The sequence below is a fragment of the Equus quagga genome, chromosome 1 (assembly GCF_021613505.1).
Source record: "Equus quagga isolate Etosha38 chromosome 1, UCLA_HA_Equagga_1.0, whole genome shotgun sequence".
NCBI lineage: Eukaryota > Metazoa > Chordata > Mammalia > Perissodactyla > Equidae > Equus > Equus quagga.
Genome location: NC_060267.1, coordinates 78,509,957 through 78,531,757, shown reverse-complemented (window position 1 = coordinate 78,531,757; position 21,801 = coordinate 78,509,957). Strand labels below are relative to the sequence as shown.

General features: G+C 42.4%; 1 protein-coding gene across 1 annotated transcript in view; it reads right to left on the bottom strand.

Annotated features, from left to right (window-relative positions):
- Positions 1–4,370: 4,370 nt before the first annotated feature.
- The window catches only part of PAPPA (pappalysin 1), a gene marked incomplete at its 5' end in the record, with an annotated part of 240,634 nt that continues 223,203 nt past the window's right edge, over positions 4,371–21,801 (bottom strand). Inside the window, one exon of the mRNA XM_046676707.1 lies at positions 4,371–10,275. Coding sequence (XP_046532663.1) covers positions 10,168–10,275 — 108 coding nt within the window. The remainder of the gene's footprint in view (positions 10,276–21,801) is intronic.

Sequence of the window (21,801 nt, the reverse complement as noted above, 5' to 3'; positions counted from 1 at the left end):
AAGGGTTGTCTTTCCACCTTAACTGGTCAGTAGAGGACAGGGTAGCTAGAGAAGTGCCCATAACCTGTTCCCCCCATATGTTTAGGACATGACCAGTGCCATTCCAAAAACCAAGACTCTGCTGTCATGAAAGGCAACTTCTGGCAAAAATACTCACTTAGCATCAGCTGTGGTACAAATTAATAACTTGTTTGAGGGTATCAGGATAGTGCAAAGATGATCACGTCACTAATAAAGTTAGGCAAGAGTCATCCTGATCAAGATCTTACTGGCCAGGAAGGCAGAAGTGGGGCTCTGTGGCTGACATGATATGTACCCCTGGAGAATCTCCTTCCCAACCCAATCTTCAGTTTATCATTTGACAAATAAAGAAATTCTGCTAAACACAGAAAAGCAAATATAACATTTGTACTGCCACTGACTTTTCCATTTCTATGGTAGGCAGCTATGGATGAGGAAACAAGTTCAGAGAGATAAGATGACTTTCCCAAGGTCACATTACCCTTTCCCTGGTAGTCTGGATGCATTATAAAAACCTTTCTCAACCTAGCATTGGGATCACTACCAGTCAATCTGTGTTGTGATTAAGTTGAAACAATTGCCATCCCTGGAGTATTTAAATAATAGTGGTTTTGGCTCAGACAGACTTAAGGTAGTTATGAGAAGAGAGAACCAGTGAAATGTGGTACTTACACCTTAAAAAGACTAGGACTTGATTTTTGGGGCCACTCACTATGAAAAATCACTTAAACTCTGAGCTTCAGTTTGTCTCATCTGTAAAAATGGGACTCATGATGCCTATATCACAATATTTTTGTAAGAGTTAAAAGAAAAGCTAATCTACTTCCTTATCTTAAAGAAAGTTGTCACAGCACAATTACTTGTGCTTTGCATACTTTTGTAATGCATAAAATGGAAGTCATATAGTACTTTTTGTGTCTTATTTCTTTTGCTCAGCCCCACCCCCACTCTTGTTGTTCCTCTTTTCCAGTAGAAGCTAAAAAGTAGAATAATACTGAGTTTAACTTTTTCCTTGTCTTTACTCTGGACCTGTTCAATCCGTTGGGCGTGTAACTGAGATTTATCATTTCACCGAGATTGAAGCAAGTTTAATACACTGCAGAACTTCAGTCTTGGTGATGTAAAAACTGATGCACATTTTCTCCATGTCAATACTGGAGAGCTGGGCTGGGTGTACTGAATTCCCTCCCCCTACCACCCCTCTTGCTGCAGAGTGCAGCGTGCGATGGGAGTCATATTTAGCCAAGGTTGGGGTGGAGAAATGGGGGAGGCCAAAGGAGTAACAATCAACATCGGCTGAGCATCTACCATATAACAGCCCCCTGCTGGGTGCTTTACTTAAATTATGGCACATTTTCCTTAGGACAGCCCATTTAAGACGGAAATGATGAATTCCATTCTATAGATCTATAGATGAGGCTACTGAAAAACAGATAGAGAGCTGCCCAGGATAACACTGCATTTATTTTTTATTTTTTTTAATTTTTTTTAAAGATTTTATTTTTTCCTTTTTCTCCCCAAAGCCCCCGGTACATAGTTGTGTATTCTTCGTTGTGGGTTCCTCTAGTTGTGGCATGTGGGACGCTGCCTCAGCGTGGTCTGATGAGCAGTGCCATGTCCGTGCCCAGGATTCGAACCAACGAAACACTGGGCCGCCTGCTGCAGAGCGCGCGAACTTAACCACTCGGCCACGGGGCCAGCCCCAACACTGCATTTAAATGACAGATCCCAGATCCCATCTGACTCTATCCTGACCCATTCCCCAAAGCCTTCCTCTCTCATCTTAAGACCTCATCATGATGAAAATCACTAAGGGGTCATCAGAAATGGTACTTGAATTTCCAGACTTACACATCTGATCACATGGTTTTGGGTTTTTATATTTTCCTGATAGCTGATCCTAGAAGATAGCTAGATTTCCCTGTCCCAGATTTTATTATTTAAAAAGAAATCTAATGGGAACTCTTTCTCTTCAATTTTTCTGTAAACTCAAAACTTCTCTAAAAAGTAAAGTCTATTAATTAAAAAAATCTAAAATCAGTGAATAGCAGTGACGTACAATGATTTTCTAGAATCATAGAATCTTAGACACTAAAGACCATTTTGTCCAATCTCATCATTTAATAGAACGGAGAAAAATACTCTGTCCACCCACTGCCAACACTTTCATCCAAACAGCCATCCTTTCTTTCCTGAACCAAAAATATTCTCTACTCCCTACATCTTCTCCTGTCTCCCTCCATTTTCTCTTTCATACTGCCATATGAAGGATCTTTCTCAACCACAGATCTGACTATGTAAATCCCTTTCTGAAAAGCCATTCAGTGTTTCCATATTGCTGTTAAGATAAAGCCTGAAATCCTCAATTTGGCACATGATAAGCTCTCCATCCTCTCGTCAGTCCACCATCACCCTCTCTTTCTGCTTTCTCAGGGCACTGGCCTTTTATTCCGTTTCTCAAGAGTGTCATGTTCTTTTTTACTTAGGATGTTGCACTTGCTAGTCCCATTTGCTTAAATGTATCACCTGCCTTTTTCTCATTGCCAATTCTTCCTGTCTTAGCAAAGGGAAGTGACTTACCCCAGGTCACAAAGGACAGACAGTACTTGAATGTAAATTCTTAACCTGTGCTTCTGTACAGCACTGCTGTTTTCCACCTCAAATCACATTCCTGTAAAGAGTTTAAAACTTTCATCCAAAGAAGCAAGGCTTCTCCTGGGTTGAAGGCTCCGGAGGCTGTGTTTTTGTCCCAGGTTCTTATTCCTGGCACTAAATGTGAAGAACTGGGTAGATTTACCAATGCCAGTATAGCCTGATAGATTGTTGCCCCTATATTTTTATTTTTTTAATTTGAAGACCATATTCCTTGGTTAGACAAACTCTAAAACTTGGACGATAAATATAAATAGATCTAAATACAGAATGTTTCTGCTTGTTTTGAAATGAAAAAGGTGTCATTTTCCCATTTGACATGTTAAGCAACTAAAGCGCAGTGAACTTTTCTGTTAGAGTGTGTGTGTGTGTGTGTGTGTGTATGTGTGTTAGGGTTGGAGGAGGAGGGGAGAAGACCCTAGAACTAGTACATTCTATCTTCCAAGAGGAATTCCTTTGCCCTATGACTTCCTGTCTCTGCAGACAAAACCAAGGAGTCCAAAAAGCCATATTAAGACTTTCTCTCTCAATCTTCCTGTTTGGGAAATATTTACCTCTTTTCATGAAACTATTGTCTACATCTTGTTTCAGTCCTCACAGTGAATTGAATAGAACTGAGTAAAACATTCTCTTTAATCATTTACCTTACTTTGGAAATAATCAGTTATCTGGCAGAATTTAGCAATGACTTTTATTTTATTTATTTATATTTTTCATGCCCTCCCTTGTGTCTCTCACCGGTTTGTATTTGTAAAGAGTCCAAAAACCCTGTTTGGGTAGTTCTTGACTTCCCAACCCCTGCCCTTTTATGCAATTCACATTGATATTCCCAAACTGCCCTTTTGTGCAAAATTCAACATTCAAGTATCAGCAGATAAACACATATTTTGACCTGTCTTATGGTGGTACTGGCAGCCAACAGCCGAGTGCACAGTGCCAGTAACTACTCCATGGCAATGCCTGTGCAAGCGAATGCTTTAGTGCATCTTATTTTTATTCTTTTAACAATTAAGTAGATATCAGAAAAATTAGTGTATTATTAATACTTGTTGTAAGCAGCCCCTGTCTCATAATAATCATAACAAGAGTTAATATAACCTGTGTTCTGACATCGTTCTAAAAACTTTGCATTATCTTATTTAATTCTACCAGCAACTTCATGAGGTGGGTACTTCTAATTTCCATTTTGCAAATGGGAAAAACCAAATCTTAAAGCAATTAAATAACTTTCCAAAGATCACATAGCTACTAAGTGGTGATAAGATGAAATTTTATCATCTAATTTGATCTAATAGGCAGATCGAAAACAGCAAAACCTCAGTCTCAGCTACATGTTCGTGTGATGAACTAGATGACTCAGTGTTCAATTATAAAGAAAAACATGGAAGTAAAGAATATGCTGGAAATATGTTGTTGAAGATAGCATCCAAAAGGCTAGGTGTAACTGCAAGTGATATTCATTTCAGCTCTCTGAAAACTGAACTTTCTTATAACATGTAAAAATGTTTTCCAGCTTTGCATATGCAAAATGTAGACACTTTTCAGGAATTATTTATGTAAAATATTGGGTGTATATTGCATTCAACCTCATGCTACCTTGATCTTCTAATTCTAGGCCCTGAGGTTCTCTTCCATTCTAGTGTGTCTATATGAGAATCCTTTAGATTTCCACAACACACAAAAATCATACCACCACATATTGAAGCATACAAGCTATTATATATTTTCATAATATAGAATTTTAAGGTATAGTAATCAACAGTGGCAAAATATTTCTGTCTTTGACATCATTTTTTTTGTGTGTGAGATCCAACCTGTAATTGAGACCAGAGAAAACAGTATGGAAAAACAAATCCATGAGAACAGGATAAAAATATCATGAACAGCAAAATATGTCTGAGTATTTAAAACCGTATAGAAAAAATAAATTAGATGAACAATTGTGTAAATATAAATTAAAAAAGATGACATTCTTAATAAATAAAGTTTACTATTTACATTTTTATATATTGCTGAAAGACTTAACTTAGATCCATAAAAACACATAAACAGGAAAAAAAATAAAACCCAAAATAGGAGCAGCAAATTTATGCGCGTGAGGTACAGAAAAAGGATTGGAATTGTGTTTTGTTTTTGGTCTTTAGACTGTTTTCTTTTTTTTTTTTTTCCTTTTTTTATAGTAGGCCAGTAGAATTCTCATGAGAACAGAGTTTAAGCACTTCAATGGAGAGTCATTTTTTGGTAGTTTCCAGAAGGTGCCAAACAGATGTCAACATCATAATAATTAGAAATACCTATAATAATTATAACAATAATAAAAAGGTATAATATGATACATAAATATGGAAGAGCAGTTTGTAATATGAATACATTTTCTCTAGACGAGATCACAGTTTTATTTGTAAATATTACATTTAAGTATATATATACACACATATATGTACAACTATATATACATGTGCATATATATGTAAATTTATATTTATATATAATATCTTTATATAGATAGATATCTGCGGACAGGTTTTTGATTATAGAGACCCAAGAAAGCAACTCAATAATTGTTCAAAATTCTCCTCACTGACTGCTGGTGTATAATTTAAGGAGCCCAGAGTTGTTTGCACTCAGAATGCCGTATCTTCTTTTAATTGAACACTTGATGCAGAATTTTAAGTGTGAGAAGAAGAAGACATTTAGGGACTCCCTTCCTCTATAAAGTTGGAAATGGCCCGGAAGTCTTGAATAGACAACAGTAAACTGACTTTTACCCTGTAGGAAGTAATTGGCTTTTAATCAAATTATAGAACTGGTGAAAGGCCAGAATAATGGGGGAAAAATCCAATTTACCTACGAATGAAATATTCCCAAATACAAGCCTCTCTCTTAAAGTGGATTATAATCCAGGAGCTCCAGCATCATTCCTTGAAACATCCAATGAGCACTCCCTGTCTTTCTTAAATGGCCAATGGACCTGTGCATTCTTGAAAAATAACCCATAGACTTGTGTCAAGCCTTGGCTCTCACAGATTGCCACAGCCCCTTTCAACCCCCAGGGCCTCACAATCCCCTGCCCTCCCACTGTGAGGTAGGTAAGTAGTATTATCCCCATTTTGCAGCTGGAGAAACTGAGGCAAATGGAGTGGCAACTCGATGACTTGTTGTTCAAGATCACTGAGCAAACTGCTGCCTGGAGTCAAGAATTCTATTTTCTTACTCTAGGGACATAATTTCTCTCTTGGCTATTATAAATCTCTTTTAAAGATCAAATGATTGGTAGGAATTTGGCAAAACTTGAAAATTCAAAGAATAGGCTGTTATTCAATTGCTGTTTAGTTTTTATGTTTGCTGTTTGCTTGTTTTGTTTTGTTTCTCAAAAATCATGGGAATTACCTGTCTGGTCATGTAGCAGCTTTTTAGGAAAGTGGACTGTGCAGTGTGATTCTAAGTGCAGTCTTTATAAAGCCCAGTGCTCTGCTGGTAAATACAACCATTTTATAATGTGAAAAGCACAACACAATATGTTCCCTTAATATCGGGTAAAACTAATTTCAAGCCCTCCCCACTCTCTACTAACACCGATTGCCACCAAATAGATAAAATGCTCTCTCAACCACAAGACTACATATCAAGAGGGAGGATGCCTTATTTCCTGGACCTACCACAATGTACAGAAAATAACAGCGTCATAAAATCCTGCTCTATATTTCCTTCTACGGAATTCTTTCTGCTTGTGTCTACCTACTCAGTCTGTAGAATAAACAATTTCCTTTAGGAAGCACAAAAATAGGTTTCTTTAATTCTTATTTTTAATCATGCACTTTTATTTCCTTTTAATCTCCTGTGTTCTATTAATCTCTATCTGTACAGCTTTGTCACTATCAATTTCTTCTTTTTATTTTCCCCACTTGAAGTAGTTCCAGAAAAAAAAAACACAAAACCTCGAAACTATTAACTTGAATTTATGGTTTGTTTTCTTCCTTCCTTCCTTCCTTTTCTCCTTCTTTCTTTCCTTTCTCCTTCTCTCCCTCCCTGCCACCTTCCTTCCTTCCTTTCTTTATCTTTCTTTTTTAAACACAGGTAAGACCTATAACAAATTGACAGTTACAACCAAGTTAAATTGAACCTGGAAGGGAGGTAACTGAAATCTGTCTCAAAGAATTATTTTCAACAAATAGCATTTAAGCAATGGCCAAGGTGGACTAAGACCAAGAGAACTGTCTAGGCAGTGGCTCAGCATGCTGAAGCCAAGAGTAGCAGCTGATACCCTCCATCTTCAAAGCCCTACTATTTATGACCATTAATCTCTCCCTTCCTTAACACCTCAATTTAGCCACCAAAATGGACTTTCCAAGGACTGTCTTCCCTTAAGGGATCATTGGCACAGATCCTAGCGGGTAATGCAAGTCCTCTGGGCAGGCAGCTAAGGTTGTGGCTTGGAAAGCCTTCCCAAGACAAGGCTTAGAGAACTGTCGACCTCATCTTTTCTTTCTTGCTGCTAAGAGGCTAATACTTCTTCAGACCCAGAACCCCCAAGTGTTTTAGGGCCCCTGAGCTGCTGCTGGACAACAGTGCTCCAGAGCTGCCTCTTTGTGGGTACTCTATTATCCTCAACAGGAGATGATCCAAGGGATGAGACAATGAGTTTATTCCCAAAAAGAAAGTGAAAAGGAGAATCAGTGCATTGCACGAATAGAGCTGACCCTCCTTCACTAAGTTTTGAGAAGGGTCTATTAATTACATCTTCCGTGGGCATGAGGCTGGCCATCAGTCAGGTAGCGTCTCTTGCCTAATATCCTTGGCAAATGTGAATTTGTCAGTAATAGGTTTGAATGATGGTAGGAAGGTGATTGGGTGGATCTTTGCACAGAAGAGCTCAACTCAATCTGTGAGTCTGAAGATAAAAGTCAGCCTCGAGGAAACTCTGCTCACCTGGAGAGTGTGAGGAGAGACAAGGGTGGGAGTGAAGGAAGATAGAGGATGAGGATCAATTTAAGGGAAGCTGATGAGGTTCCTCTGTGGTTCCTGCAACCCCACCATTAATAATGTCATCTTTGGGTCTTCAAGACTTTTTTTTACTACTTATTGGTGTAATAAAGTAAGTGAGAGGGCTGACACTGTTACCTTTCTTAGTTCATATCTTCTAAGCTAACACCACACAGGTTGATAACTCAGCTAGGGTAAGAAGGGGGCTTTAAGAGTTGGCAAGAGTTCTAAGATACTGGAGAGGGCTACAAAGTGAGATCACTTCTTCTATCATTATTATTATTTTGCTAAGGATTGGCCCGGTATGTATAGAAAAAAAATGCTTTGAATATAAATGAGATATGAGTTTGTAAGGAGGAAACATAAAGGATTTGAGCCTGACCTTAACAATAGTGGCAGCCTCTCCTTTATGGAACCCAATCTCGGAGTTTGTAATATGGTACAAGCACACAAAACTTTCCAAGTACTGCATCCTTATTTGTGGACACCTGTGCAAAAAGCACCTTGATATATTTCTTAATGTAACAGACCACAGATGGCCAGTAGATGTTTTCTCAAGTGTTCTTGATCAGCAGGTAATTGCTGTTGGGAATGATATAGTAAGAAGGTTTCTGAAGTTATTTCTGGTCCCCACAGGAAAAAGTGCTATGACTGATTAACAATGCCTGCCTCAGATACAGGAATGAGGAGGGTAGTAGGTCCACAAGCCTGGTATTTTCCATTCCTATACTGGACTTTGTTTTTGTTGGTTGTCTTCACTAGACTTGAGATGACTTGATTTACAGCAACCTTTATGTGATACATCTAGTTTAGACCCTTCCCTCGCCTCACTTTCTCAGTTCCATGTCTCAGAAATTATGTCAGACTTAACCATCCTCTCCATCTCATTCTGTATTAATCTCTTTCCACATTAATCCAAAAGGAATAAATAGGTAACTGACTGAAAAGAGGGAAAGAAGACCCCAAAGAGGTGGGGGTTTCCACTTGCGTTTGACTAATTTCCTCTTAACTTTGAAGGCTGAACATGGGAGAGAGGAGAGGGTTGCCCAACCATGGGTGTGGATGGGAGTCTTGGTAGCTGGAAGATTATGTGCGAAACATGATGACTATCTTGGGTTGTTGGGGAATGAGGCTGTGAACTCTTTGGCTTCCCTCTGATGGTCCTCTAGAACACGGCCTAGATTGATCATATCCAAGATGAGTTTCTGTTCCAGAATAATAGCTACTCAGAGCAACAGTGAGGTCCTCGGGACCAAAGCGTGCTCTGGCCTGGAGGGCCAGGAAGGCTTGGATAAAGATAATAACTCAAGAGTCTCTACAATTCCAACAGTCTCTGGATGGCTCCAACATCATAGAAATTTAACACTGTTCCACTTGATTATAAAATCTAACACTGGCTTAGACATTCTGGACTCTCAGTGAAGGTTCCAGCATCTTAAGTCCCTCAACTCCTTTCCAGGATGAGAAGGCTACCCATGGGGAACTTAACTTCTCACCATGTGGGCCAATGAGGGTTTTTCTCTTGTAGAAGGGCTGAGAGGTGAGGAGCTGTGGAAAAATGTGGGTCATTTTTAAGGCAGACTGTTTGGTTGTGTGGGGTTTTTCCTAACCTAGTCCTACCATCTTGGGATACTCAATGTATAGGATAGAGCAGCAGGAAAAGTAGCAGCAAATGTGGTCCCAAGGCAAGGTTTGGGGAATGGGTGGGTTCTGGAGGGATATTATGGCCTCAAGCCTCAAGCCTCAAGCAGGGGGCTGTTATAATACCTTGACATTGCAATTCTGAGCCATTTCCAGCTTGGCCTCAAACCCTGGAGTTGGGGTAAAATCCCCCATGGCAGCAGAAGAATTTGGGGGCTTTGCATACCTTGGATTCTTCACTTCTTTCTGGGTCCTACTTCCCTAGAAGGTAGCTGATCAGAGACCATTTCACTTCCAATCCCAAAGGACTGCACAATTGTGCATGACCTACATATTCCAAGCCTCAGGGTGTGAGCTATCTTGGCATCTCAACTCTTGGTCTTAGCAGTTTCTGCAACTCTCTTTCTCCCAAGGACAGTGTTGCTAGGAGCTTGGGAAAGGAAAGATTGAGTTTGTTCCAGTCACTCTCTGCTCAGTCTCCAAAACTGCCCTCACACAGATGTTTGTATGGGTGCGTATGCATGCATGTGTACTAACCACAGATGTGCACACTCCTAGATACAGAACATGTTTCTTGCTGTGGTCGTGTGACAAATGGTTAGAATTTTAGGAGGCTCTGGGACTGCATGCTGTATATGCAATCCATCTAAGACTTTGGGATGGGATTCCATTCCATCTTTCAACATGGCGAGACTTAGTTCATGCGCCCCCACTATGAGTCCTTCCTGGGTGAAATTAAAGGCAGACCGGTTGGGTGCTAAGGATCCCTGGTGTGGAGAGGCCATTCCGTTGAGCAGCTGACTGTGAAATCAATACCAAAGGGATGCGGGTCCTGGCGTTGGGAATTCTTTGACAACTCCTTGTCCTTCCTTAGCCATGGCTGTATCCCCGGAGGTCTTTCCGGCTGTGTTCTTGGGCCTGAGGGTCCCGACAAGCACAGTCACCTTGTAGGTCACAGGACATAGGGAAGGGGGTGACCTGCAGAGAGAAAGAAAGAAGAGGTGAGCCAGGTGCCTGGATATAAAGCAGTAATCTTCAGAGAGGCAGTGCAGAACAGAGGGACAATCAGTGGATTTAGGGGAAAGCAGATTCAAGTTCAAGTTATGGCTCGGCTTCTTGCTAGCTCTGTGATAACTTGTACCAAAATCACGTGGTCATTATTGTAGCAGCCTCCATTTTCAGGGGCACTTACTGTGGGTCAGGCAAGGTGCAAAACACTTTCCAAAGAGGAAACCACCACATCCTTTGACAAATCTGTAGCAGAGGTACTAAAACAATCACCCTTTTGCAGATGGGGAAACTGAGGCTCAGAAAGAGGCAGTCATATGTCCAAAGTAATAAGTGACAAATCTGGCATTTAAAGTTGGACAAGCTTCCTCTCCCTGAGCCGTAGGTTCTTACCTGTAGAACTCATAATAAGACCTTTCTTGCACTGTGAACTCTAAGGGCTGAGTGAAAAGTGTGATCCACTGTACCAGAATTGGCTTATTAACAATTCTACTGAATTGTACAATGGGATATCTAACTTGCAGGACTGTTGTGGTGATCAAGGGAGACAAAGGATGTGAAAGTGTCTTTTAAGACACTTTCTGCATATATTGGTAATTTTGATTTTAGGAGGCAATGATGAAAACAACAAAAGCAGGTCTCAGCAAGCCTAGACCACCTTCAAGGGGGCCTGAAATCCTGGTGGGGAACATTGCACATAGAGATTTTGCATAATAGTTGTTTGAAGGATCTTGGGAGCATATTTTAGGATAAGAAAAAGTAAGAGGCACACATGTGATGATTTGGTATATGTATATATTATGAAAGCTGGGGAAAAAGGAAATAAAACTTAAAAAGTGAGAGGCTTGAGTTTTGGTTCCCAGTCCATCCCTTCACATCCTCTGTGACCTTTGGCCGTCTTTCCTTTCTAGAAACTGAGAGAAAGGGCCCAGCAGAGCGAATGTCTTCCCCATGCAGTGGATAATCTGTCTTTCCAAAGACCACAGTGCAGTCTCTGCTTGAGCCCCAGCCTGGGCTCACGCAAGTGGATTTCACCTCATTGCATCATGACATTTGCATGTAACTTTCCCCAGAGGGTCCCCCATCTGCGCAGATGGATTTAATGACCTCATTTGCCTAGGCAGGGTCTCCAAGTGCTCACACAGTCTCAGACAGCATCTTTGTCTTTCTAGCTTATGGATTCTTCTCTATATCTAACTCATTTTTTCTCTTTGCCTCTTTGCCCTCCCTCCCTCCCAACCTCTCTCTGTCCTGCAATGTTGCAATAATTTAAAATGTAGGAATAAACAGGCAGATTGAAATATAAGCCCCAGTTCTCTTACCTAATTGAGGTGTGACCTTGAGCAGGTAACAATTTCTCTGAGTCTCAGTTAACTCATTCTTTAAATGGGAATAATGAAAGCATACACCTCCTGAGGTTGTGATGAAGGATATGTGAACTAACTGATGAAAAACACCTAGCACACAGTGCATATGCTCAGTGCTCAACTATAAATGTACATAGCCTCTTGTCTCTGACTCAGTGAGGCAGGGACTGGGTTGGTCTTGTTCATTCTTGTTTGCTCAGAGCTCAAGCCATAGAATGAATGAATGTTCATTTCTCCATCTCTCTCTGACTCTTCCATAGGACTTATGGCTAGCACATCTCTCTCTTTCTCCTTTCATTTTAAATTCATAGGTGCCTGATGGCCTGGCAAGCATCTCACAGCTCCTTCCAGGCAGTGCCTGTCTTTCTGCTTACAACTACTTGCTGTTCCCTTTCCAGAACATTTACTTCCCAGCCTCCATGCCTTTGTGGAGGCTGTGACTTCCAATCTAGAATATTCTTCTACAACCACTTCACTTCCAAGAGAAGCAGAGAATGTTAGAATTGAAAGAGACATAGAGAAAACCCTCCAGTTCAAATGGGGAAACTGAGGGCAGAGCCAAGTCTAAATCTAACAACTGATGTCAAATGGGGAGAGTAATGCCATGGGAGCCACAAGGCCTGAGTTGGCATCCTTATTCGCTTCTTACTCAATGAACAATTTTGGGAAAATCCCTTCATTGCCGTGACCCTTAGTTTCTACATCCATAAAAGGGAGCTAAAAAAAAAAAAACACACCATATTTCATATGGTTGTGAGGATCAAACAAGAAGAAACTTGCAAAAGCCCAGCACATGGCTTAACACTAAGGAGATACTCAATGCTGAATACATGTGCACTGAATCAAATTTCCCACCAGCTCATATTTCACCATCTGTGACACCTTTCCTGCTTATAGTCCCCTTTCTCCCACCTCCTTTTGGTAGCTTCTATGTCCTCAACTCACCCATCCCTTTATCTGTCAACTTCTCCCGTCCTCGCCCACATTCTAACATTAGAATGATTCAGTTACCTCTAATGTCTTCTGCACAATTCTCTGCATAACTCTTTCCTGTTGGGCTCTGTGACCCATTAGAGACCATTTAACAGCTGATTTATCACTCATGCCTCCTGTTGCACCTCGCGCAGGCAAACATTCAACGGATTCTCTCTCTTAAAATATGACCCAAGTCCTTACCATGAGTTCAAGGCTTTGCGTGATCTGATCTCCACAGACCTCTTGTATTTCACCTGGTTCCCTTCTTCCCCTCACTCTCTGTGGCTTATTTATGTATTTATTGGTTCCTCAGATACTCCAAGAGTTTTAAGTCTTTAGCCACTAATGTTCCTCTACCCTCCTGCTCTTTCCTAGCCAGCTCCTCTTCATTCTTCAGTTCTTATCTCCAGTACCCTCTCCTTACTCATTGGCCTGACCAAAGATGGCACTATCATCTTAATCCCATATCACAGCATCTATTTGTCCACCCTTGTTAGACTGAACACTTCTGCACTTGTATGTCAGCTCAGTCTGGGCTGGGACCATGTCTGTTGTTGACCTGAGTCTCTATATACCACATAGGCATTCAATGAATCCACGAATGGAGGGACAAATGAAGTCATGAATATACGTGCAGAACACAAGTCAGGGAGTCTCTGCTCTTGCACTTACTTGCTGAATGACTTTATATAAGTTACTTCGCTTCTCTGGGCTTTGGTTTCCCTCTCTGTACATTAAGATTCAATTTTAATGGTCTCTACCTTCCCATCTGTCTGAAAACCCTTCTCAGTCTGAGAAGGCAAGGCCCTGGCCAGAAAGGACCTGGAAATGTAGACTTTCTCCACAAACCCTGTCTTACACATTCCCTCTTCTGCCATCCCCAGTTCTATCAGCTTCTCCGTAATCATCAGCTGGCAGGACCCTGTCTCCAGCTAATGTTTCAGGCTAGTCTGGCCACTCTGACTATGTGGGCGTGGTGTGACCATTCTCTTTCCTCCCTGGGTCAGCCTGGGCATTTCAGCATGTTCCCACAGTGTGTCTGGAAACTAAGGGAAGGAACCCCAATTAGAATATGACAAAGTCCAGAAGGGTTGGTCTCAGTAGGCAGATCTGGAGTCTCCTTGTCTCCACCACATGCCTGTAAATGCAGCTGCATGTACTGATCCCTCGCTAGGAGTTTGAGGGGCAGACAAGCCTGGGTTTAGGCATGGGCTCCACATGGGCACTGCATGACTTTCAGCAAGTCCTTGGCACCCTGAGGACGTCATCTCCCTACCTGTAAGACGACAGACAGCCTTTATAAAGCCCTCACAGGGTTCTGGTGAGAAGTCAATGAAATATGTTATCTCTGAACCGGCTCGCAGAGAGCTCAGTGCAGAGGACATGCACAGTGTCTTGTTCCCTCCTCCTGCCCTTCCTCTCCTCTTTGTGAGCTGCCTCTTCACAACCTGCCTAGGGCTCTCCTCTCATCTCAAGCCTCCTCCCTGATCAAGGGCCTACAGCTGGGAAGAGAACGGTGGCGATTGCCAGCTCCATCCACTTTCCCAGGTGTTCCTAAGTCTGACCTGGAAGAGACAGGGGAGGCCTGTTCACACAGGTTCACAGCAGTGAACACCACTTTACACTCACACTCCAGCACGTCCCGAGGGCCTTCCATGTGCCAAATAATTTCTACATGCTAGCTTATTGACTCCACACAAGCTTGTGAGGCTATCCTTATTAGCTACCCATCTTGCAGATAAGAAAATAGAGGCTTCAGAATGCTGAAAACGACACAGACTTGCCCCAGGCCTCACTACCAGTCAATAAGCAGGATTTTAAATCCCCCTCCAAACACTGAAGCTTTTCAGCAAGTGAAAGAAAGGGGAAGGTACTTTCTTTACCACCTGGCCAGGCTGACTGCTGCTTTGTCATTTTAATAGCCAATAGCCTTTTATCCCTTATTATGTGCCCTGCAGTGAGTTAACTCAATGTACATTATCTCACTCACTCTTCCCAGCAACCCTAATAAGGCAGCTATTCTTATTATCCCTGTTTTACATCTTAGAGGAAACTAAGATGCAAAGAGGTGAGTCACTGGCTGGCAGGTGGCCTGGGATTTGCATCCCTGTTTGTAACCACTACCCAGTACCGTCCCCAAGAGGCAGGAGGAGCAGGATTCAGGGTCTCCTTTTCACAGAGGAATAAACTGAGGCATGGAGAGAAGAATCACATCCTGATATAGTGAGCTCTGAGATGGATGATTCCCAGATTTCCTGACTCCCCAAGCAGCTCCCACCTTCTCCCCCACACGGCCTCCCAAGCAAACCTACCACCCACAGCACGAACGCCGTGGTGGCCAGTTTACATTTGGGATTCCCAGCACCATGTGGCTAGGCTGTCCCATAAATGGCTTGGCCACCCACTCTGGGATTCTGTCAACAAGCCCAGGTCAATGACTAAAGGCAAGGATTCACTCCTTTTTTTTCTCTGGGCTGGAGATGGTGCTCAGGCACAGGAGTTTCTCCCTCTGGGTGAGCTGCCCAAGCTAACACCTCCATCCATGTGTGTGAGCGGCTCAGGAATGCAGCCCAGGCAAGTGCACCGCAAGGCCCTGGCTGCAGTCTTGTCTGAGGCTGGGAGACAGGCAGGGGCTGGATTCTGACTCAGACTCAACAGGGAGGTCACAAGCAGAGAGTGTGCAGTGGGGGAAGCAAGAGGCATCCTGTGCTGAAGGTCAGAAAGCTTTGACTGTCCACCTGCCCACTGTGGGACCCTGGGCAGGACACTTGACCACTCTGAGCCTCAGGGTCTTCAACGGGTTGAAGGAAAGATTGAGAACAAGTAGAGCAAGGCGTGACGTTAATTATGAGGACTCCCCTGTGAGCTCCTCCAGGGTACGGTAGATACCTGCTGGCTCAGGGCATGGAGTTGTCAGTGAATACGGAGGCTTGTCTAAATGTGGATAAGTGAAGGAGAAAATGGAGCAAAAATGTGGGTAAAGTGGAGAAAAGCATCAGCCTAGGCAAGAAGGAGACCTGGGTTTGACTCCTTGCTCTGTTAGTGACTTCGTGTATGCTATTAGGCAAGTTGCTTCCCTTTTTTGGGCTTTAGTTTCTCTATCTGTAAAATGCAGGAGATAACAGTCCTGCCACACTGAAGTATTTTGGATAAAGTATTAAATTCAAGTAAAGCACTTAGCACAGCACATGGCATATAATATGTGCTCAGTAAATGATGATGATGATGATGGTGATGGTGATATTGGTGAGGCTGGTGTTGATGCTGGTTGTGGTGTTGATGATGTGGTGTTGATGGTGGTGATGATGATATTGACAATGATTGTGATGATGATAACTTTTGGGGACAGAAGGATTGATTCCTTCATAGGAACAAACTAAAATGAGCGTCTAATTCATCCATATGAAAAAATCAAAGCTATACCCCAAATGAGGAGATCATAACAGTCCAGAAGCCAGTGATTTTTTGGCAAGGAGGAATTAGTCCAGTCTGCTTAGCCATTTGCCTATTTCTTACTAATCTTCCAAGTTAAGCATATCTATCCCCTCTTCCAGGAAGTCTTCTAGGATCTTCTAGGCTGGTTTAGGGCTTAAAATCATTGAACACCCCATAGTTCTGTGGATAAAGGTCAAATTCCCTGGCTTGGCTTGTAAAAGCCTGTTCATCCATCTAGGCTCATCTCTTACCCCTTCTTCCTTTCTTACACTGTGCTCTAGCCACACTCAAGAATTATAATTTCCTTAATACTCTCCCTTGTATCTAAGTCTTTGCATAGACTGTGCCCTCTGCCAAAAACACACTTCTCTCTCTCATCCTTATCTCTGGTCCTCCTCCTACTCCTTTCATCTGGGTAAGACCTACTGCACCATTCATATCTTACCTTTCTAGAAGGTGTTGCCTTCTCTAGGAAGCTTCATTGGCTCGCCTCACTTGCTGTGTCTCCATTAGCACTTACTCCACTCTAAATGTCTGGTCACCAGTCCAGAAGACATGAACCCAGCATGGCTGGGACTAGGTCTGTCTTGCTTGCAGCCTAGCACAGTATGTATCACATAGCATCAGAACTTGGATACATCAGTGAACAAAATAGATGCATGTTCTTGCCCTCATGAAATATTCATTCTAGCAGCAAGAAGGGTAGGGATTGCAAGATAATAAGTAATAAATACATTTTATAGTATGTGCCAAAGTGATAAATGTTGTGGAAGGAAGAAAAGTGGAAGCCAAGGCAAATGGGTGTGGGAGTGCCAGGGGTGAGGTAAGGTGGGTAGTCAGGGTGGGGTTCATTGAGAACTTACATGACAATTGGGCAAAGACTTGGAGGAGGTGAGGGGATGAATCATGAGGATGAATGGAGAAGAATGTTCTCAGCCAAAGGAACAGCCAGTGTCGAAGGCTGTAAGGTAGGGGGATGCCTGGCCTACAAAAGGGATGGCAAGGAGTCCAGAGGGGTGGAGTTATGTGAGGGGGACCACTAAGAGTCAGGGATGAGGTCAGAGAGGGAATGTGGCTGGGCAGAGCACACAGGGCCTTGCAGACCATTGGGAAGACTGGTTTTACTCTGAGTAAAATGGGGGAGACACTGCAACATTTTGCATAGAGGTGTGATCCCATCTGACTTGTTTGAAAAGGACCTTTCTGGTTGCTGAGTCAAGATGTAAGAGCCATTGATGTACATCCCTAACTCTGAAACCCAACATCCAAGCCTTTCTCATGGCCCACTCTGCTAAGAAGGCTGCTTTCCATCCAATGGTTTTGATTATCTTCCCACGTCTTTAGAATCACCAGCCTCCTTAGACCCAATGGGCCACATTTGGGGATAACGGCCTTTCCTAAGAAACCATGTTTTCACTTAGATTTAGCAAATAAATATGGCAACCCTAAACTTAATGCCATCAATTGGGTGTACCGTCCTGTGCTGAGACATGCTCCTGGGATTAACTTCTTCTTACTCTTTCCTGGTCCCAGCCCTGACTAGCCTTAAAGTTCTCGCTCAATGACCATCTTGCTCAGGAAGCCATATGGAAGGTCCTGAGACATGAATCTAATACAAATATCACAAGATAAAAATGGAAAGTGAACCTGGCCTGCCCAAGGCCACAGAGCTAAGACACAGAGCTGGGACTACACGCCGACTCCCCAGACATCTTCCAGAATCAGTCTCTTAGCTGCTTGAAACACGACCATAACTAGAGTTCCAGGCCACCACTCCTAAGAAAGCCTTGGTATGTTGAATATGTTCAGGTGGTTTCCCCTCCCTCCCTCACATCCCCAACACATACTTACTTAGAATGATTCCAATTATAAATGAATATTTTTTGTTGTTGTTATGAGGGGAAACTGTTGCAGCAATTGTTCTGGGAATCTGCTTCATATTTGAGACTCCTCAAGGCTTCAACAGGAAAATAATAACCTGACATGCTGAGAAGCCGAGTCCTGCCCCTTCCTGTCTGCTGCACACTGCAGACAGGTGTCTGGGTAGGAGGCTGGTCACCCCTGTCAGACGGAGTTTCCTGCACTGTCTTATTCTTGTCTGCCAGCCGGGCCCAGGTCACCCCACAAGGCAGATGTGGGAACAGCTGGTGTCTGCACAGACAGACAAGGGGAGGAAGGATGGAGGGAGCAGACAGACATTATTCTGCGCCAAGTGACAGGGAGGCCCAAGCTCTGGGGACGGAGAAGAGGTTGAGGTGGAGAGTTGGCAAGAAGGAAGTCTGGGAGAAGGTGTTGAGTGCTTAACTCTGGGCCCAGAGCTCATACCCAGGACTCCGGTCCAGGAGGACTGTGAAACAAGAAGCTCACCCTCCAGGGGAAGGGCAAGACGCAAGCTCATTGCAACAGGATGTTCAGGAAAGGGGTTAGAGGCAGGTACCATGTGGCTTAGACTCATGAGGTTTGCATCTCAGCCCTACCACTTACTGCACATATGGCCTTAACCCTTCTCAGCCTCAGCTGCATCATCTATAAAATGAGGATAAAAAGACAAAACGTAAAACAGGACTACTGTGCTGATGAGATGAAATTACACGTATAAAAGCAGTTAACACTATGCTTGGCAAATAGCAAGCTCTCAATAAATAGGAGCTACTAGTATTTATTTTGAGTCAGGAAATCCTAAATCCTACACACAGCTCTGTCACCTTGGACAAATTGATTCCACCTCTCTGAGCCTTAATTATCCACTTTGTTGGGTGGTTCTGGAGTCTTAAGTGAGACAGTCTGCACAGAGATTCAGACCTATGACCAAGCACATAGTAAGTGCTCAATTAATAAAATTATTGTAATTTAGGAAGGTACATGAAGCAAATCTGCCCTATTGATGAGTTTCCAAGTGCCAGGCTGGGTGCTTATGGGCAGGGAACTACCCATGATATGGAACTGTGGCCAAGAGTACAGGTGGGAACTAAACAGGACCAGCAAGTAAGGGCAGGGGGATGAGAGGAAGGCAGCCAGCCACTGGCCCCTCTCCTGCTCTGAGAGGCTTCCTGCTGTGGAAGCTGGAGACAGAAGCCAGAACTTTTTTCCATTCAGGGGAAACTCCTGTCTGGGATGATTGGCAAGGCTGGGAGCTTAGACTCCTCCTTACCCTGTCTTTGCTGCTGGGAAAAGCTGTTTTCACCTTTGCCAAGGAGAGGGGTCCCACACCCAAGGTTCCCTGGCAGTCTGGGCTCACAGTGAAATTTCTCCAACTGCAACAGGAGGGTCCTGCCCAAGTGCGCTGAGGACAAGGTCTTAGCCCCACCTACATTCCTTTTCTGAGACTCAGCCCTGAGCAGCAAAAAGAGCTGGCTTGTGAGGCAGACAGAATTGGGTTCGAATTTGGGCCTTGGCCCTTGCAGCCAACTGAACTCAAGCAAGTCCCATAAGTACTCTAAGCCCGAATTGGTTCTTCTATACAATGGGGTAAGAACCACCTGTCGGGGTTGACATGAAGATTAAAGAAGATAATGGAGGACAAGTGTCTGGGAGGGTCTGGCATATGCGGCAGTCCACTTAGGGGTATCTTGTATTATTATCTATTTTCTCTGCCTATTATCTCTCTAAACCAGTCTACTGCAGGGACTAGTTGGGTGGGTACAAGAGAAGACAAAGGTTTCAAGAAGTTGAAGTTTATGGAGAAGTTAGACTGGGAAATTTAAATTGTAGAAATATGACTTCAATTTGAGACACCTTTTCTAGAAGTCAGACTTCCAGGAATCTTGAACCTAAAGAAAGCCCCAAACACTTCTGAACAACTAAAACCTATGGCAAAGCCATATGCACATAAGAGAAGCCTGTAGGTCTCCAATCCATATGTCACACATAGTTCTAATAGCTCTCTCCATTCTGCCCCGCAACCACTATTCACCTTCACCAAGAAAGCTCCTACTAGTTCTTCAGGTCTCAACATAAACATCACTTCCTCGGGGAAGCTTTCTCTGACCTTCACACTGCTCTCTGTAAGATCCTGTGCCTTTCCTTCATTGCTCCTTCCACAAAGGTAATTCAATGCCTAGTTTGTACTTCACTGCCTAATGTCTGGCTCCCCTAATAAACTACAAGCTTCATGAGGGCAAGCACCGTGTCTGTCTGGATGCTGCCATGTGCACCCAGCCTGGTCCAGTGTTCAGCCCACAGAGATGCTCAGTGAACATGCATCTTATTGTATGAAGGAAGCTTGGCCAATTGCTCCTTATTCTGCAGCCTCGACTGACAGGAAGGAACAACAGTTTAAAGTAAAAGTAGGGGATCTTTTAACACAGAAGGACAAAATTACATTTATAATGTGAGTGAAAGAAAAGAAAAAAGAAAAGACCCTAGGAAGTATATTCAGAACTAGCAAAGAAACGACTCTGGGTCCCTTAGTAAAGAGGCAGTGCTCATCTCAGAGTCCTGGAGTCTGAAACGGCTGCAGCTGAACCCAGTATAGGAACAGAGAGTCCAAGTGGCCATTTGATGTATATATGTATTTGTGTGTGTGTGTATATATATATATATATAAATTTAGAATCTGCTCCTGAACCTCAATCTTATCACTTCACATCCCACCATACACTCTGTAGAAATAGCAATCCATTTAAGGAAGTTTCCCAATAAAAATAAATTAGTTTCATTTTTTTATGTTTTAGTACATAAGTTATAGTTGGTAGGAAAATTCTTTTAATCAGAGCTGCTCTTTCTGCAACTGATGGTGTCAGATGAATAATGTGTCATAATTCTATGCAAACTTCTATTTAAAATACAAACCACTGTCCATTTACTTTCAAAAATGGCTGATTCCAATGGAGTGAAATAGACACTATTGTATACTGCGTTCATTTGGCAACAGTTATCAAGGGCCTTAAAAGTGCTTACACCTATTTCCCTAGTCATTTCAACTCTAAGAATCAATTATAAAGGAAGAATTAGAGCTATACAAATATTTATGTGTACAGATGTTCATTAGCATCATTATTAATCATTGTGAGAAACTGAAATAATTCAAAAGTTAAAAATAAAAGTTGGAGGTAAATGGCTACATAAATTATCATATATCAAAACCATAAAATAAATAGTAATATAGAAAAAAATACACCTGAGAAGTTTATACTAATGTCAGATCATTCTTATGTGTAAGATTTCCTGCACTAACAAAACAAAACAAAACAAGATCCTAACTAGAAATGCAGTAATGTATACATAGACCCAAATACCCACATACTTACGTACACAGTAAAATACACCAAAAGAAAAGCAGTGATTATCTTTGGGTTGTAAGATAACCAGTGAATTCTTTTGTTCTCTTCTATTTCTGGATTTTCCAAAAATTAGAATATATCTTGTTTCATAATTGGGAAAAATAACAAAATTCATTAACAGAAAATGAATTGTATTCTCCTGAACTTGAGCAGAAAGTGTATACCTTCAGTGTTTTATTTAAAAAAAAACAAAACAGGAGGGTAGCCATGCTGAAAAGTGTTGCCCATACAGGATTAAATGATCCCAGAGAACCCCAGAATCCTATTCACCAACCAGAAGATGCAGTAACAGTCCTGCGAGTTGAGTGTGTCCCTTGGGTCTTACCCTATTCATCCCCTGCATTTTAAGTCAGGGCATCTTTCTTGAAGGAACTAATTATCTTAAGGATGTTGCAATATAAAGGGCCTTGGATAGGAAGCCAGGAACGCTGCTCTGT